General features: G+C 41.6%; 1 protein-coding gene across 4 annotated transcripts in view; it reads left to right on the top strand.

The window, feature by feature from the left end:
* The window catches only part of FAM3D (FAM3 metabolism regulating signaling molecule D), a 337,775-nt gene that overhangs the window by 291,183 nt on the left and 25,935 nt on the right, over positions 1–20,657 (top strand). For all 4 annotated transcript variants that reach the window (XM_069206542.1, XM_069206545.1, XM_069206544.1 and 1 more), the window contains 4 exons: positions 1,436–1,494; positions 4,907–4,957; positions 12,779–12,863; positions 17,079–17,205. In XM_069206542.1, the coding sequence (XP_069062643.1) occupies positions 1,436–1,494; positions 4,907–4,957; positions 12,779–12,863; positions 17,079–17,205 (322 nt within the window). The remainder of the gene's footprint in view (positions 1–1,435; positions 1,495–4,906; positions 4,958–12,778; positions 12,864–17,078; positions 17,206–20,657) is intronic.

Raw genomic sequence — 20,657 nt, forward strand, 5'->3', positions numbered from 1 at the left:
TGCAATCTGCAGCACACATAGAATGAGCAAAACACCATTAGAGATTGTTTTTGTGCAGGAAGGTGTCCCTTCCAGTACAAAAACAATCTCCCCCACAATGCAGCCATCCTTACACCATGGTGCAAGGGTTGCTGCATTGGCACTAGGCAGCTAATTTAGTGCTGGTGCACACTGTATTCTTTTAAATATGGTGCATCCTTGCATTTTGGAAATGATGCAGCTTGGTGTAGCACTATTGCCTGCGGCACTGCCCTGAGCCATTTCCTTTTAGATGAGGCCCTAAATGATTTACATGTCGGTGCATCAGATTGATGATGCAGACATTTGAGCCTGATATTCTCCAGAAACCAAGCAACTGTTTATAGTAGCTGACTAGCGTCATAAAGCAAATTCCTCCCATGTGGCCATACCGTGATCCTCTGTTGCCCCAATTCATAAGGGGTCTTGTTTTGTTTTTTTGCATCTACAGTGCATACATTAAGATAAAAAATCTCAGAGTTAGTACATGTGCTGCTGACAACAGATATCAGAAACACAAATACCCAGATTTACTATGATTTTGTGCTGTTGCAAAATGATGAAAATGGCACATTGGTGTTTACTTTCCAGCTCAAAATATATTTTGCACTGGAAAGGCCCTTTTTCTAAGTGCAAAAAGCACATTTCTTTGTTCTGGGTCACTTTGCATCAAGGGAGTTAGCGGGCCATTACTTAGGTGCACAAACACCCATCGGCTTTGATGCAAAGCCTGATCTTAAGATAACCAGAACAGATTTTGGCCAGAAAACAACACCTCTATGAAGCAGTAGCTAACAAAGGGAAACGCGCTCATTTCTCACAAAAAAGCATGTTGCATGTGCGTTAAAGTGCACAACATACATCCAATGTGTGGGATACATGTGAATTTTTGGTTAGGCATAGGAATTTGAACTGGAAAGGGTTTGTTTCAAGTGCAAATTGTTTGCTAGCAGTGCACACTCACCTCTGCACCATAATGGAAGGCTGAGTCACGTGAGGTATTCTTATTAGTGATTCTTAAGCATAAAGGAAGACAGCAGCAGCTGCCCAATCTTAGTAAAGATGGCTCGGTGTTTTCCCTCCTGTACAACGCTGCTCAGCAAATGTGGGTGCTGCTCCACTTTGTGTAAAGAAAATATCTAGCCTGAAGAATCAATTATTTCCTTGTGCTTCTGAGCTGTGCTGTTTGCAGCTTGTGAAGTAACTCAGAGTTTTTTGAGTTAATATATATACTGAAAAAAGTGAAAAAAGCACAGACCTCTTTGGCATTGGTACAGCGCAGAGAATGGCATCATGATGTGGCTCTTTAACTTCCCATTGTTCTGTCCTTATGTGTATGGTAAAAGGTCTGAAGTGCATATGCAAATAATTACACGTGTTAAAAACTTTCCTGAAAATGTCAATTTTTGTATTTCAGAATCATGAGCAGTGTAAAAAATAACATTGGTCGAGGATTAAATATTGCACTTTTAAATGGTGAGTATGAAGTTTCATATTGGATAATCTCTTCTCTTTCTAACTTGAAGTAATATGTTAATAAACCGAGCTGGAAATAACACATTGTGATACTTCTTTGGTGCTTGTCTTAAACATTTGCATGTTAAGGGGCTGATTCACAAAGGTAAATTTATACTTTTGTGTAAGCTTACTATTTTTTAGGTATTCACAAATAATGAATTTTATTTTGCTAATCGTAGTTTTATGACGGTGAAGAATTCAGCAGATATTAATTTTGTATAAGTAAATAACATTCATGATTAATGACAAAAGATAGAGCGTGCCTACTTTTTACGTGAGGAGTTCTCCGCCCTGACTGCAGAGTCTCCTCAGTCGTACACTTACTATTAAATTGCAGTTTTGTGAACACCAAAAAAGAGTAAACTTCCACAAACATGTAAGTTTACCTTTGTGAATCAGGCCCTTAGAATATGACATTCACACTAATGTTTGCATGTGAGAGCCAGACAGAAACAAAGGCAATTTACTTTTTAAAGCTATCTCGCCTGTAGGGAGCTGATGTTAGTTTGTCACATCTGCCATTGTAGTGCTGTGAAAATAAAGTAAACTATGGATACTTGATCTTCCTTAGGAATTATTTGATCAAGGATCTAGACTGCTTCAGTCAGGAATATTAATTTTAGAAGCATTGAATTTTCTAAGAATGTTCCTAGTTTGTATACAATAAAAATGCATCATGTCCCACACTCATCAGTGCCAAAGCAATGATTTTATAGGAACATGTATGAAGTTAAGCATCACATACATTTTATGAAGTTGAACGTATCCTAAGAATGGATTCTAAATGTGTGCTTTTTATCATGGCTTACATGTTAAAAAGTACCTTTTCCAAAATTCCAATAAAACTTGAATTTGAATGTAACAACCACCAGTTTAAACAAAGTCAAACGTTATATGTGAATTGTGAATCTTTCACCTATAATCCTAGGACAGTTCGATGCAGTCGCAACTTTGTACTCTAATAATGACCCTTGGTTGTTATTGGCTAATGGAGGGGAGTGAAGGGTACAAATTGATTTTTGTGTTTCCAGTTGGTAGTTAATACACCTGGTCCATATTTACAAAGAATTTACACCAGCATTAATGCAAAGTAAAATGGTGCGTTCTATTTACTATCTGGTGCAAAATATGTTTTGCACTGGAAGGGTGCACTTTTTCACAGTGCAAAAAACACTTTGCTCAAAGGGGCGTTAATGGGGGTGATCAGCACAAGTAACCACAGATTTTGACATGAAGCCTGAGCTACTGAGCTGACTAGACCGACCTTTTAATTGACGACTAAGAAGCAGATGAAAGAAGGGGAAATGTGTTCACATCTTAAAAAACGACATAGTGCATGTGTGATACAACACTCATCCAATCCATGAGAACCTTCTGGATTTGTCTCTGCATAGGAATTTGTACTGGAAGGGTATGCTTCCCCCAGAACTTCTATACTACACGGCGCACACTCACCTGTGCACCAAGGTGCTAGATTGTGCGTTAATGCAAGGTAGCCTTCATTGAATGCCATCACAGACAATACCAGCAGGAGGCCAGACTTTTTAGCTATGCTGGTGCGTCGTGTTTTCCCTCTTCCATAACACATCGGAAGCAATTTGGATGTTTGGCTGCATTGCATAAATAATTGGTAAATCCGGGACGAATGTTCAGCCGCTCCTTCTCCTCCAATTTGTCTTTGTAGTTACAGACTGTCCCAGGCTGTTCTGCTCCTAGCACTATATCCTCCTCTGCTAATGCATCTGGGACTGGATGCCCTCTCCTGACTGCTTTGAGCAGGATTTAAGTAAGACTTAGTGAAAATGAAATTTCAAAGTCATCATGTGGAAAGAGATTGTTCCCTTCAGCGGATCATGTTCTGTACCCTTACCTGCCAGAAACGACAATGGAATGCTGTAATGTCCTTTTGATATTGTCAAACACAGCACCGGATCAGAATGCAGTATTCTGAAATGGCAAGTTTATGCACTTTACAGTTATTTACATCATGTCACAATTAACCATTTTCACGGATCTTAGGAAATATAAAATAGGTTGTGTACATTGCTATCATTTTATCTGTCTATCAGCTTCATTTTATATTAATTAATGCGGGTACTTACCGATTTTTTCATCAAGTTAATGTATGCAGCGCTCTTTGGATTCTGTACATTTAAAGCAATACATTTAACTTTTTATTGGCGATGTCAGAGATTATTTAGATGATTTTTGTATTTATCCCTGGCTGTTTCTTTACGTGTTTTTCATGCATTATGCTGTTATTTTTTTATCTTTCTTCTGTTTTATTTCATCACTACTCTTTCTGTGCCACTATCATTCCATCTTTACTAAGCTGTTTTATGCACCGAGCGGTACAGTTTTGTGGAACACATATACATTATCCAACTATACCACAAACAGTGAGGCTTTGACCGAAAATCAGGCATCGGGTATATCTTCAAGGCAAAATCCTCCTCCATCTCAAAATACAAAACTCAAGAAAAGTTCACTCCTAAAGAATCATTCCCTGGAAACGCAGCTAAGATCTATAATGCACCATCCAACCAGGTCAAACATTCTCCTTAATTCTCTATCTTGAACTAATACATTGAAAAATTCCCATTTCACAAACATGATCAACAGAAACATACTGGAGCGCATCAAGAGAACCAACATCCTTGTGTATATTTCCTGTCTCACAGTTATTTCGCCATTCATTTACAATTTTGCACCGTATTATTCAATAACCTTCTATTTAAAATTCTTACTATTAAGTATTTGCTCTCTTTGTGAATTATGCCGCTTCTTTCTTTCTAACTTTTTAACTTCACTGCCCACTGTGACATATGCCACTCCTTGTAACGTTCACTGTCACCCAGGCTAGAGGTATGGACTGCAGTATACAAAAAGTTAAAAACATTACAAATATGCAGACATTGGAGCCAAAGTCCTGGTAACACACCAAGTAAACCGTGTCACTGATGTCAACATTTTAATCAAGAAACAAAACCTTACAGATAACCCATTCGACTCGCACGTGCTGGTGACAATACTTAGTCTGAACTGACCAGTGGCTCCAAACAAATTGACGATCTCTAGAGCACGGAAGCATCAAGGCAGCGGCATTCAATTGCTTCCTTTTCAAGTGTTATCAATATGCCATTTTCATAAAAATAAACGTACTAATTAATGAAGTTTACAATACATTAAAATATCACTGTGCACTGATGTTACAATATGGGGAATGATTATATAAAAACTAAAATCACGTAGAGAATCTTTAGATCTAAGAGTAGGAAGATGTGAGATTATTTGAGAAAATACTACTCATGCTATACTTTTGTAGAGTTTTTCGTGTGATAATAAGCATTTCTTTTGTATATCGTCACAGGAGCCACTGGAGAGGTGATAAAAACTGGTTTCTTCGATATGTATTCTGGAGGTAAGTGTGTTATGATGGGTGTGCTTGATGCAGTTAGGAAGAGAGGTGCTAATACAAACCCCACATAAGAGCAACCTGTTCCTATTCGCAAACTACACATCTGAAGTTAATAGAGCCCTAATTGTGTCCAACAGGCTCAAATGTACCCCAGTCCAGCCTGTGAGTAAGTCAAGCACCACACATGGACTTTCACAGTTAATGCAACACACTTCCATAGAAAACAGTGGAGACTGGGAAATAAAAAATCATACCATGGAACTAATGCTAAAGTAATTAAATGAGTTCAACATCAAAAAACAAAACAAAACAAAAAAAAAAAAAAAATATATATATATATATATATATTTATATATATAAAAACATCACTTTACTCTCCTTTGTATCATATTCATGGTAACAATAGCGTTTGATCAACTGCATGTGTCCCTTTTTTGGGACACTTAAGGAATAGCGATTTTGGCCCACCCGCTATTAACAATTACTTTTTACCAATAGCACATGTCACATTATTCCCCCTTACATCATGCTTATGATAATACTAACTTTGTATGTATGGCACATGTCAGTTTATTGGAGCATTGATGGTACATTGAGTCAGGCCTATGCATTTTTAATAACAACTGCTTTTGAATAGTATAAGTTAATTTATTTGACTTTATATCAGGTTCATGATAATAATAACGTTTTATGTATAGCACATCTAACTTTATTGGGATATTGAAGGCAGATTGACTTTGGGTTATGCATTACATATAACAATTTTCTGCGAACAACATGTGCTACTTTGTTGGGACAACGAAGGCATATTAACCTTGGCTCAGGCACCACCTAAAATAACTTTTTATGGACAGCACATGCCACTTTATTGGGACATTGAAGCAACATGGAATATGTTAGAAAGAGTAAGACCACTTCTTTTCCAGGAACATTATTTAGAACCTTAGAGATAGCATTAATTTACATGGAAGTATTTGAGATCTTCTGACCGCATTCAGCTCCATTAGATCTGACAAAATCAATGTTTGTTTATGAAGGATTTCTTACATTAGCCTTTTAAATGTTTGTGAAATTAATATTTGAAAATATGGTGCCCCTCTTAGATATTTGAAATGTGTTATTATTTGTGCAATCATGGATTAAACATCTTTCAAAGTAAAAGTGAGGATGAAATGGGACAATCCAAAGGTTGGAAATTTGATGTGGAGTGTTCTAGTGGTTGGGTCACTGAGACTAAGAAAGGACAATGGGCCTCATCAACTGCCAAAGTCCCGCCGTCAGGTTGCCGCCAGTGTGGCCACCTTCCCATGGGCTCCATTAAAAGTTCCTCGCTGGGTCAGCTACCCGCTGGCCCAGAGGGTAACGGCCTACAACATTGATGCCAGCTCATAATCGAGTTGGCAGCAATGCTGTAGTGAGTAGGGTGCACCAGCACCCATCGCAATGTTCACTGTCTGCCTAGGTGAACATTGCGACAGGGCTGGCCAGGGGGGACCCTGCACTGCCCATGCCAAGTGCGTGTTATAGCTGGTGGAGAGGGAGGTCGTAATCCCCAGGGTGGTGCTGCTTGCAGTGCTTCCTTGGCGGCTTAGGGCTGCCAGTGCCTCGGTCCCTCCTGTGGAGGAGAACTGGTGGTTCTGGCGGTCCCACAGTGACATGACCGTCACAGTCATATTGTGGCATTCAGACTGGCGCCAAATTGGTCAGACCACCGCTTTGATGACAGTCAGAGTGCCACCATTACCCTGGCGATCTGAGGACCCCCTGGGTAGTTATGAGGCCCTCTGTGATATAAGGGTTACCATCAAGATTTACTATAAGGCACAGTCGAAGGTTTGATGCTGGAACACATTGGCCATTGTAATGTTTAATATGTGAGCACCGTGAGATAAATAGACAGCACATTTTCACCCATATTGACTTTGGGTATTGTTTTTTGGTATTACACACCACAGATTACTGCATTTTTGGGCCGCTGCATCACAAGTGTGGAGAAAGACTGCGTGAGGACATATATATATATATATATATATATATATATATATATATATATACATCTACATGTGGTCACCAGTAGGTAGTTATAGTTAGGGCCTAGTTTCCATAGAAAACGCATTTTTGGACTTGCCTATATCTTGGCACCGTTTGACGAAACTTCATGACATTTTTTTTTTAAGTGCCCTGGTGATTCTTGTTGTGCACAGAAAGTTATGAGTTGAGCGATCAAGAGGAGTCGAAAGAAACGGGAGGTCAAAAAGTTGTGTTTCCCATGTTAATTCCCATAGGACTTTATGCACAACTACAGCCTGAACCACTGGACGGAATTACACCAAATTTGGCAGAAAGCTAGCTTTTGGTACTCAGATTACGGTTTCGCTTATTTGGTGAAAATCCATCCAGTACTTTATGAGATATTAAAGGGGACATACATTTGTATATCTGTGTGCAATTGTGATGTATTTGCCAATGCACACGAGAACAGAGATACTGTGACTGGCTGGCGTTGAGCTGACTAGAAAGTTGTGGCCACCATCAATGGGAATGTGTTACAGGCCCCGGGGCTGAAATTTGAGATGGAAATTGGCAGAAGGGGTTAGGGTTGAATTACCCTGACTCCAGGGCTGGTATATAGGATATGATGACTTTAAAATGATTTTTTGTCGAGTTTTGCAATAATTGTGAAAAAAATCACAATGCTCAGCGCAGCCCTCCGTGTAATCCTGCAACACTTTCGCCAATATTGGCGACAATAAATAAAAAAAAATGTATCTACTCAGACAGTGACGCAACCACTGAAAGACCCACTGAGACTCTCATGGACCCACTCAGACTCTGACACTCCCACTCTCAGACCCAGTCAGACTTTCATGCACTCACTCACAGACCCGCTCAGACCCTCATGAACCAATTCATAGACCCACTCAGACACTCATGTACCCACTCACAGACCCAAACACTGATGCACCCAGTCACAAAACCACTCAGAGACTCATGCACCTACTCACAGACCCATTAAGAAGCTTGTGCACCCACTCACAGACTCACAAGACACTCAGGCACCCAGTGACAGGCCCACTCAGACCCTCACACACCCACCCACCGACCCACTCAGATCCTCATGCACCCACTCACAAATCCACTCAGACCCTCATGCACCCACTCACAGACTGACACAAACACTGATGCACCCACTCACAAATCCACCCAGACACTGACACACCCACTCAGACCCACGTGCACTCACGGGCCCAGTCAGACACTGAAACATCCAGTTACAGGCCCACTCAGACACTGACACACCCACTCACAGACCCACTCAGATACTGATGCACCCACTCATAGACCCTCCCAGGCCCTCATGTACCCAGTCACAGACTGACTCAGAAACTCACACTCCTACTCGCAGGCCAACCCAGACCTTCATGCATCCACTCACAGACCTGCTGAGACACCAACGCACCCAGTCACAGATCCACTCAGACACTGACACACCCACTTACAGACCCATTCAGAGTCTGATGCACCCAGTCACAGTCCCACTCAGACAGTCATGCACTCACTCACAGACCTACGCTATCTATGAGGTTAGAGATGTAGTCATAGGTATGTTTGTGGGGTTTTAAATACAAGTAACGTTTGGTGTATGTTATTGAAAAGTGTTTAAATATGTATTCACTGAAAAAACTAAGATTATAGGGGCATTATAGTTATGAAATAAAATGTAAAAGAAAAACCTTAGAAATTCACTGAAAAAAACAAAGGTTAGAGGGATGTTATACTTGGGAAATAGAATTTAAAAAACATGGAATTTCACTGAAAAAAACCAAAGATCAACATTTCAGTTAAGAAATAGAATTTAAAAAACCTTAAAAATTCACTGAAAAAACAAAGGTTGAAGGGATGTTATAGTTAAGCACACATTTCACACGTACAAAACAAGTGAAATTCAGCAATTATAGTTACCTCAGCTAACTACAACTTCTGCCCCTGTAATGCACTGCTTAAGAACTCACATATTACATCACTCATGACATAGTACCTTCCGTCACCGATGACATGTCAAATTACATCACTGATGATATCATCCCAAAAAAAAGTGAAACAAGCACTCATACAACCATAGAAACAATTTTACAACCAGACACACAACTATTCAAACACTCATTCATACACCCGCAAAGGTACTGATAGACACACTCACACAGACACTAACATAATGAGGTACTCATCATACATTCCTAAGTCACCTATTCATACACCTACATAGACACTCACACACCCATTCACACATTCATAAACAACCCAAACACCAGGTCAGACACCTGTATATCCACTTGAAAATATATACCAAACCTGCACACCACTAATATACACACTCACAGAGCAGTAGAAGCAGTCAGACACCCACACACTGAACTATCTTGTTACCGAAACAACAAATCACTCTCTAAATCAGACAGTAACACACAAAGTAAATCACCTATAGAACGAGTACCACACCCATTTACACAGCCTACCAGGACTGATACACACAGTCAGATACTCATTCTGACACTAACACACCAACTAACATACCAAAATCTACTCACACACCAAGTTACTCTCCCACACAGACACTAATACAGGCTGTCACTTATATATACAGGGAGTGCAGAATTATTAGGCAAATGAGTATTTTGACCACATCATCCTCTTTATGCATGTTGTCTTACTCCAAGCTGTATAGGCTCGAAAGCCTACTACCAATTAAGCATATTAGGTGATGTGCATCTCTGTAATGAGAAGGGGTGTGGTCTAATGACATCAGCACCCTATATCAGGTGTGCATAATTATTAGGCAACTTCCTTTCCTTTGGCAAAATGGGTCAAAAGAAGGACTTGACAGGCTCAGAAAAGTCAAAAATAGTGAGATATCTTGCAGAGGGATGCAGCACTCTTAAAATTGCAAAGCTTCTGAAGCATGATCATCGAACAATCAAGCGTTTCATTCAAAATAGTCAACAGGGTCGCAAGAAGCGTGTGGAAAAACCAAGGCGCAAAATAACTGCCCATGAACTGAGAAAAGTCAAGCGTGCAGCTGCCACGATGCCACTTGCCACAGGTTTGGCCATATTTCAGAGCTGCAACATCACTGGAGTGCCCAAAAGCACAAGGTGTGCAATACTCAGAGACATGGCCAAGGTAAGAAAGGCTGAAAGACGACCACCACTGAACAAGACACACAAGCTGAAACGTCAAGACTGGGCCAAGAAATATCTCAAGACTGATTTTTCTAAGGTTTTATGGACTGATGAAATGAGATTGAGTCTTGATGGGCCAGATGGATGGGCCCGTGGCTGGATTGGTAAAGGGCAGAGAGCTCCAGTCCGACTCAGACGCCAGCAAGGTGGAGGTGGAGTACTGGTTTGGGCTGGTATCATCAAAGATGAGCTTGTGGGGCCTTTCCGGGTTGAGGATGGAGTCAAGCTCAACTCCCAGTCCTACTGCCAGTTCCTGGAAGACACCTTCTTCAAGCAGTGGTACAGGAAGAAGTCTGCATCCTTCAAGAAAAACAGGATTTTCATGCAGGACAATGCTCCATCACACGCGTCCAAGTACTCCACAGCGTGGCTGGCAAGAAAGGGTATAAAAGAAGGAAATCTAATGACATGGCCTCCTTGTTCACCTGATCTGAACCCCATTGAGAACCTGTGGTCCATCATCAAATGTGAGATTTACAAGGAGGGAAAACAGTACACCTCTCTGAACAGTGTCTGGGAGGCTGTGGTTGCTGCTGCACGCAATGTTGATGGTGAACAGATCAAAACACTGACAGAATCCATGGATGGCAGGCTTTTGAGTGTCCTTGCAAAGAAAGGTGGCTATATTGGTCACTGATTTGTTTTTGTTTTGTTTTTGAATGTCAGAAATGTATATTTGTGAATGTTGAGATGTTATATTGGTTTCACTGGTAATAATAAATAATTGAAATGGGTATATATTTGTTTTTTGTTAAGTTGCCTAATAATTATGCACAGTAATAGTCACCTGCACACACAGATATCCCCCTAACATAGCTAAAACTAGAAACAAACTAAAAACTACTTCCAAAAATATTCAGCTTTGATATTAATGAGTTTTTTGGGTTCATTGAGAACATGGTTGTTGTTCAATAATAAAATTAATCCTCAAAAATACAACTTGCCTAATAATTCTGCACTCCCTGTATAGTCAGTCATACACCCAGTTAGACACCCATACAGTCACTGAGTCGAGGGGGAGGGAAAACACAAAAAAACTGACAAAAGGGGTCAGGATACAGGTACAGGCCAAAAGGGCTGTGCACAGCGGAGTTTGTGTTAACATGCAGTAATTAGGTATTAATTTACATTAAAAAACAGCAATTCACTGAAAAAACAAAAGTTACAGAGATTTTATAGTTATGTTATGGTTATAGTTTGGTTGACGTTTTACCCATGCATATGCGTGCAATGTGCAACTTTGTAACCTCTTTTGCCACATTATGCCTGCGCAAGGGGAGCGTTCCCCCGTTAGTGGGGCTGCAAAAATGGTGCAGTGGGGTAACTTTTGCAACTACTTTTAACGCCTGGACAGAGCAGGCTTTAAAAGGGGGTACACCTTTGCTTTCAATGGGCTCCTATATACTGTGCAGGATTAGCGTCAACATTGTGGCACTAATCCTACACTGTACATCAAGAGCATCAAAAATGTTAACGCTATTGCCCCTACCCTACTCCATGGTGCCCCATAAATTAAATACAGTGCACACATGGTGGCGGTATGGGGGCACTACGTAGCACAAGAAAAGTAGCGCTGCATTGGATGCAGCGCTGCATTGGATGCAGATTCCTTAAATCAGGCCCATAGTATTAAATTATCTCTTACCTTAAAACTGGTCAAGGAAAAACTACTTTTTATTTAAATAGCTTAGGAACTGTATCCGATGCATGTGATCTGAAACCTTTGACAATTATAATAAGTAGGTCTAATCTTTACTTTTTAATAATCAAGTATTGATTACTGAAAAGAGAACAGTTAACTCCTGAAGAATCTATATATTTTCCTTAGGCCTGCCGCTTTGAACCGATAAATAGTAAAATCCAGCCCGTTCTTTATGCTATGTACAAAGCATATGTTGGATTTGCGGAAAATTAGATTGAATGATGGTTTGCATATTTTTGGTCATTCAAAAACCATAACTGGAGCTAGTTTGCATTGGTCGAAACATAGAAGAAAGACGTCTTTGCATCGGCATATCACAAAATGCCCCTCCTTTGAAAAAGTTAGTGACTGCAAATGTGTTTGCAGGATTACCCTGCACTGATGCAAAAGCATGCTGGAATATGTAGCACAATTAACACAAACGGGCTGAACAGTAAAGCCACGCCATAACCCTGACTGTCTGACCAAGGACACACACTACAATGCAGAGCAAACTAAAGTGTGATATGGACTAATGGCTACCTGCCAAGTCAGGATTTGAAATACAAAGTCCTACAGATAACTTAAAGAATGCTAGAACCTGAATTCTAACTCACTCTATACATAACAAATACATCATGCTCAGTGATTAAGATGAAAACAGAAAGATGAGTAGTAACTCAATGTCACCCATTATAGCTGGCTGCTCCAACATACCACTATTTCTTCCCTACCCATTCACTCGCTTATTGCGTAATTCATTATGGCGCAATAGTCTGCTGTTCTGTTGTTCAGCAGTATTTGCTTCGTGTGAGGGTGTGTTGGGTATAATAGAACATCGTTCAGTGTTGCCCTATGACACACAGCTGAAGAATATGTAACAACACGTATTTCTTTTTGCAGATATAAAGTTGCTGCTGAAGTTCTTAGAAGACATACAGGATGGGACACTGGTACTTTTAGCCACTTTCGATGATCCAGCCACAAAGTGAGTGTGCATAGAGCTTGCTTTCATTTCTAAAGTACCGAGACATTCATGAAATTAATTTAATGAATAAACTAATATTTAAATACTGCTTTTTGATAAATAAACCATGCAATTGTTAAGATGTGTTAGGTTTGCAATCAATAAAGGCTCGATTCACAAATGTAAAAATACATATGACTATTTACTCACCTATAAATTTACTAACACACCTACTTGTTGCTATTCACCTTTTCCGATTGGAAAGTTACTCCTAGGTGTAGACGTACATGTCTCCAGCACCTGAAATCAAAGGATGTAGCCACATGTAACAGAATTTCCAAATGTGAAGTTACTACTGATATATTGTCACCACCAAGGTGATCTCACTGTAGAAAATATAAGAAAAACGATTAAAGTTTAATAATATATTTATTTTCTTAAACAAAAATATAATGAAATAGCAGAATATAAAAAATAAATGGATGTTAATTTAAAACATTTCTTATTATTTTGGAAGAAATAATATAAAACTGTTAAATAGTATGTCTGAAAACACTAGTACTCTAAATACATCCTTTCTTAGGGGTCATTCCTAGATTTTTTGCCTTCCTCACTCTAGTTTCCAAACCTTGTTTTTGTTGGCCTTAAGACTCTGGGCACTTTTACCCCTGCTAACCAGAGTTACATTGCATGTGCTCTCTTCTTAAAACATGGTAACACTGATGTATCCACAATTGACATATTTAATTTACTTGTAAGTCCTTAGTAAACTTCACTATATGTGTCCAGGGCCCGTACAATAAATGCTACTAGTCAGCCTGCAGCACTGACTGTGCCACCCACTTCAACAGCCCTGAAACCTGTCTCAGGCCTTCCACTGCAGAGCCTGTGCATGCAGTTTTAAACTGCCATTTCAACCCCAAACATTCCTTTTTATTACATATGTCACTGCTAAGGTAGAACCTAGTTAGCCCGGTGGGCATAGTCCAGTGTATTTAAAAGATTAGAAATGTACTTTTTAGTTTAACATGTCCAGGTAGTGAAAACGTTTAAATTTGTTTTGCACTGCTGCAAAGCCTATCTCTCCCAAAGGTTAACATTCGGATTGCCTTAAAACATCTTTTAAGTACAATTTCCAATTAGAAAGAGATAGAAATATGGAGCTTTGTGGCTCTGGACTCACAATTTAAAATCACAACTTATATATATATTACCTAGTGGTGGTAAGCCGAGCCCAGAAAAAAAATGTTAAAACAACCCCAAAAGGGGCCAGGGTAGGGGCACCCTGACCCCTTAGCTCATGTGCTTGGGTCCCAAAGTGACCTCCACCCCCCAGAGCTAAAAAGCATTTTTTTTAAATTGTTGCCACAATTTGTGGTGGATCCAGTGACAAAAACAAAAACAAAGTGTGGACTCCCGTGCTTCATTATTTTGAAGCCCCCAGCTGAGTCAAGTCGGGGGGGGGGGCATTATTTATTCTAGTGTTGGGTGGGGCCCGATCCTACCACAGCCCTGGCAACCACCACCTCCCTGGGCTTTTAACACTTGTAACGGGGGAGCCACTCATCCCCTGTAGCCCTGGGAACCGCTATTTCCCCAGGGCTTTAAATTATCATGATGCAGGGTGGCTGTGCAGACCCCCACAGCCCCAGAGACTGCCACCTTACCAGGTCAATCAGTAAAGTTGGTGTGGGTGGGACGCACAGCACCCCTGCAGCCCCGGGGACCACCACCTCCCCGGGGCAGTTAGTACATTTGGTGCGGGCCGTGGGTGCGGCCCCACCTCCAGTCATGGGGACCACCACCTCCCCCAGGGAAAACTGTAAAAAATGGAAAGGGGGTTAGTTTCAGATCCCCTGCAGCCCACTGTGACCACCACCTCACCGGGGCTATTGTGTGCTGGAGGCGGTCCACACGGCCCCCCTCATAAAGTCACTAATGACTCTGGGTACCACCACTCCCCAGGACCGGTTTCTGCTATGTCCTTGTGTGCCCACCCCTGGCATATAGCTGTCTGCTGTGGCTTTGAAGCTGCCACCATGTCACAGCAAACACTGTGCTCCGATGAAGGGAGAGCTGTCAGACAGCTCTCCCTTCATAGGCGCATAGGTTTCCTCTGTGTGCCTGTCCATAGAGATGCGGGCAGGCAGGCAGAGAAAACTTTATCAGCTGCCTCTCTGTGAGAGCAGTGCCAGCTGGCAGGAGGCGGGAGCCAGTTGGGACTGCAGGGGCTGGGCTTTGAGGCTCCCTCCATAGTTCCAGATAACCTGAAAGGGCAATCAACGAGCAGAAAGACATGAACAGAGGCAGGACCAGCCTTAGTGCTGGTGTCACCCTGTGTAACAATGTTTGTTGACGCCCCCCATGACCAACATCGGCCAACCATTCCGCCACTACCACCCTTTAACTGTGCCCTTAAGTTTCCATAACCACTCTCTCAGATGCATTTAATTAATTCTTTAGTGCCTCTCATTTCAGTGTATGGTGTCAAGGCACTTTACATCACACACACATTACATAGAGGCAATCAATCATCATGTGTAAGTCAGTGTGAAAGAAATGTTACATAAAACAGAGCACTAACAGATGTAGGAGTCACCTGTCATTCGTACAGGTAGGTAGTATAGTTTAAGAATCTTAGTTTGAAGAAGCACAAACTCCAAATTTAAAATGTAACATCATGGTTGGATTTTCTCCTTAATAAATAGGAATTGATTTATACCAAAATGAACCCTTTTTGCTACATTAGGATAATGAAAGACTAGGAAAATGTGTTAAATACCTCAACCTTCATTACATTTTGGCAGGTCAAACATGCTGAAATTTACAAGGCAACACCATATGGTAATTACTGTAACGTACGGTACTGTACGGTAGTTACGTGTTTTTGGTGCATTAAACACCAGAATCTGCATGTTATTCCCCACAAACTAATAATAGGTTTCATTTATCGCACATATAAAAAACAAACCCTTGGTATCGTTATTTATCTTGTGTGATAAATACTACCTAAACTTGTAATGAGGCCCCTAGAGCAGTCTTAGAATGTTCGGTGGAGGGATACGTGGAAGAGTGAAGAAAGAGTAACAGCCAGGATAATGCATCAGTCAGTAGGTTGGTTGAGACTGTTGATAGGATCCTTCCTTCTTTCAAACAAGATGATCATTGGCTGACCACATGCCCAAAATGAAATGGAAGAAGGATGAGACCCAGGAGAAGGAACAAGGGAAAAGCAATATCAACTTGTCAAAAGTGAGGAGGGACGTGCAGAAAACACATGGGATTTGACATAGAATGTTGTATCCTTTTTAATTTCCCGTATTCTGCCACCAGTCTTTTTCTCTGTTATTCTGATCAACTTGTAATTTTTTTCCAGATCCCACTAGCCAGAAAATTAAATGTGTATTTTTGTGGTTATAGGTTGTAGTATGATCATTATGAACATAAATAAGTTTTACCCCAATGGCGAATGAACAAATGAGAGAGTAAAAAAATTAAAACTACCGCCTGATTTTTGGCGTGTGGGAATGCACATGTAAAGCCTCACTTTCAGGATATAATTTGTGATAACAATGGCTAGAGAGCATCCACACCAACTTCTTGTTCTGCTGAAAGCATAACGTGGTTACTTACAAATGTTACAAATGCTCTTCTCTACAGTCAGACATTTAAATGTATTTAATAAATATCTTCTTGCTGCAGAGCCCGAACATAGGGCCCTTCTATGAGTTTGGTGTTCCGAGGACAACCAATCAAGGGGTGGCAGTGGTCAGGCTTGTAACCAACCATTGCGGCACTGAACTCAGCACCACCTGGGTGATTACAACCCCACTTTCTGCCAGCCTTTTCATGGGAATTCCGATGTTGTTGGGGGCCGCCGTGTGCGACGGAATTGACTTCATCTCCATGTGGAGCTGAGACCAATGCCGCTGCACAGTTTCCACTGGGCTGACCGGCAGAAACCTTGGTTTAACCTTGTAATGGGTCTGGTGGGGAGACCCCCAGCTCTGCAGCCAGACTCTTAATGAGGCCCTTTGTTTTCTCTTGAGATTTTGTTTAGTTAATCAGCCTACTAATGATGGATGCCATGTATGACACCTATCAGCACACATCTGTTAAAAACACTTAGCAACTGAAAATGTAGCTCCCAAGAGAGCTAAAAATTATCTAAGAGGCAAGAGAGAAGTATGATACATCAGTGAACCTTTTAATTGTTTGTGGCTCTTTATCTCTAAGGCTTAACGATGAAGCACGTAAAATTTTTACTGATATGGGAAGCAGCTTTTCAAGCAAACTGAAATTTAGAGACAACTGGATTTTCGTGGGAGGAAAAGGCCTGAAGAGCAAAAGTCCTTTTGAAGAGGTATTTGGACATATTTTTGCTATCTTCAAATATAAAGTGTGTTACCATTCTTTGTGCGTTTCTCATTGAGAAGGGGATTCAAGTCTGAGCCATGTAATACGCTCATGTCTGACAATGCCAATATTGTGTTTCCTGTTTCCATTATTTCAAACACTGTTAAAGGCCTCCAGCATTGTGTTCATCTGCAAGCAAACATGGGCAGGGGCAATCTTGAGCTAAGCCTCACTGAGCAAAATTTTTGTTATTTCCAAAGGGTTTTTAAAAGAGGGTACATTAAAATGTCGAAGTGAAAGGGAAACATTGAGAACAATGTTCACAAGTATTTTTTTATTTTACAAAAACACTGTACTTGATCTTAAATAGCATTCATTCCTGAACAGCTAATGCGAACATTGAGTTGACAGCAGTAAAAAGAGTTGAAAAGAAAGGGTTGCGTCTACTCCAGGGATTAACTAACAAAGGAGAGAGAAGCCATTTCACTGGGCCTGTTTCTACAAAGAATGGTATATGTATGAAACAGGTTAATTGGCAAAACTAAAGGCTGAGGAGTGGTTGTATGACTTTAATTGATGCAGCCATTTCATGCTTCTCCCTCATATAGAAGAAATCATGACTGGTAAGGTAGAATACATCTTTTTGATGTACTAGTTATTAAAGACTAGTTTATTGTTGCTTATTGGTCTCATTTCATGGGTGACACCTTCAGCCTCCCCTGTTTTCTAAGCAATCATCACTTTGCATTCGTAGACATGTAGGTTTGCTTTTTTTTCTGGTTGAAAGGATATTTTGTTTTGAATGAGAGGGTGATGATCCTTCAAAAGCAACAACAAAAGTCTCTGTGAGAGTGCAGCACCAAAAAGTCTCCAAATGTGTTTAGCCCTCTAGTACCTTGGCATAAAAGCAGTCCAGCTTAACTTAGATGTGATGTGTAAGGTATTTATGCATCACCCAAAAAATAATAAAATAAAAACACAACACAAGAAAAACCCCACACCAATTTAGAACAATAAGGAAAATCGCATAGAACAAAATTACATCAAAATGAATTGTCAGTCAGTAGAACCAGAGTTATGATTTTTTAAAATGTTTTTTAGTGAAAACTAGAAAAAATGATAAAAGCACCAACTGCTGACATCTAGATCTGCAAAGTCAAAAGTTATAGCTGTCAGTGATGACGGTATGATGAGATACATGACGTGAATTTGGCCCGATCGTGGCTTACAGTCAGCCTTGAAAGGATTTTTGAAGAAAAATGTCTGAGAAGGTGAAGTTCAGCATGGCAAGGTGTCTGGCTTTGTCTGACGCAGAGGTATTGTCATTGGGGAGCTGCTGGAGGAACTGTAGCAGGACGAAGCTGCAGGTTGTAGCTGATGAGGTCCTCACCTCCTAGTGCCCAGGGCACTCCATCCCTGGTACACTGCTCTTCCCCACCTGGAAGAGTGTGAGAGCAGGAAATGGAAAATCTCCGGCAGAAAGTGTGGGGGTCTTGGGGCTCCGCCTTCAGTCCCACACATAAAAAAAGATGTGGGTGCCCTAGATGGGCATCAGGGCACCCACGGGAAAAGTAAAATGTCGACCTCCATCTAGCACCAATAAAGGGTGCTGGCTGGGAAGCCAACAGCAGTGAATACCCCACACGAGCCTAAAGAGTAACTAAAGTAAAATGAGTGGCATGAGCCGCTGATTTGGAGTGCCCCATAATATCCTTCAAAGGCTTTTAAATTATTTTTTTTCCTCATGGTGCCCATTGTTAATGTTGAGGAGGGCTCGAGCTGCAGCACCTGCCCCAAGGAATATAAAAGAAAATAGAACCGTAAGTCTCCTGGGTGTAGGAGGCTGGCCTGGCTTATAGTGGGTACCTTGTGGTATTTACACATTGTGCCAGGTCCAGTTATCCCTTATTAGTAGATTAGTAGTGTTCTAGCAACTTAGGCTGATAGAGGTAGCTATAGCAGAGCAGCTTAGGCTGAACTAGGAGACATGCAAAGCTTCTACCATACCACTTATATCATTAGGCACTATGGCCCTCATTACAACCCTGGCGGTCAGAGTTAAAGCAGCGGTAATACCGCCAACAGGCCGGCGAAAAATAAAATGTAATCATGACCATGGCGGAAACCACCAACATAAACAGCCACTTTAACACTCCGACCGTCACGGCGTTAGAAACAAACACCGCGGCGGTAACCGCCAACAGACAGGCGGAACACAATATACCACCCACTGTATTACAAGAGGCCTATCCGCCACCTTTTCCGGGGTGGTACCAACGCTATCAAAAGCACAGTGGAAACAGTACACAGAAGGGAAACCACTCATCTCTTGACACCCAACGAGGAACCAGGTCGCCATGGAGCCTGAACTACACGTCCTGCCCATGCAGGTCTTCTTCCTGCTGTATCAGGAGCAGGAAAGACGCTGTTGACGACCACAGTGAGTACTGCACCTACAACACAGGGGAGGGTGGGAGGTAAAAGAGAGTGACAGACACACGCAACACGCAAAACCCCCACCCCCACCCTCACCCACAACACCATACACACAAATACATGCAGCAACATTACATATAAACCCCCTCACCCCTTGGAAGAACGCAAGGACAAAAGGAAATTATTTTAATGAGTGTAATCTATTAAGTCAAAGTTCAAAAATCAGTATATACAAATAAGTACACCAACTACACAAGTCCAGATATTACTCAAACATCGTCCGTGGCTCAGTGTCCCAAAATGCATGGGCAAAGCCCACACAAGATACCTTACTCGAAATGGAGAGAACACTGCAGGGGCATCAGATCAAAATTAAACAGGCACCTCAGGGGTAGGGGGGCACCTCAGCCGGATGAACGCACGATGCCCTGCACCACAAGGGGGCTCCATGCCCACTGCTGTATCCTGGGGAGTGCAAAGCCACAGTCTCCCAAGTCTTTCCAGTGGGTGGTGTGCCCACTGCTCTATCCTGGGGAGTGCAAAGCCACAGTCTCTCAAGTCTTTCCAGTGGGTGGTTTGCCCACTGCTCTATCCTGGGGAGTGCAAAGCCACAGTCTCTCAAGTATTTCCAGTGGGTGGTTTGCCCACTGCTCTATCCTGGGGAGTGCAAAGCCACAGTCTCACAAGTCTTTCCAGTGGGTAGTTTGCCCACTGCTCTATCCTGGGGATTCCAAAGCCACAGTCTCACAAGTGGATGTCTTTCTCCCCTAGTTCTGGAGTGGGCTTGGTGCCCAGAGTGCTTTATCCTGCCAAGGACTGAGGTAGTGGATGCTTTTCTCCACTGGTTCTGGAGGGGGCTTGGTGCCCAGAGTGGTTCATCCTGCCAAGGACTGATGTAGTGGATGTTTTTCTCCAATGGTTCTGGAGGGAGCTTGGTGCCGAGAGTGCTTCATCCTGCCAAGGACTGAGGTAGTGGATGTCTTTCTCCACTGGTTCTGGAGGGGCTTGGAGCCCAGAGTGATT

Source organism: Pleurodeles waltl, chromosome 9 (assembly GCF_031143425.1).
Source record: "Pleurodeles waltl isolate 20211129_DDA chromosome 9, aPleWal1.hap1.20221129, whole genome shotgun sequence".
NCBI lineage: Eukaryota > Metazoa > Chordata > Amphibia > Caudata > Salamandridae > Pleurodeles > Pleurodeles waltl.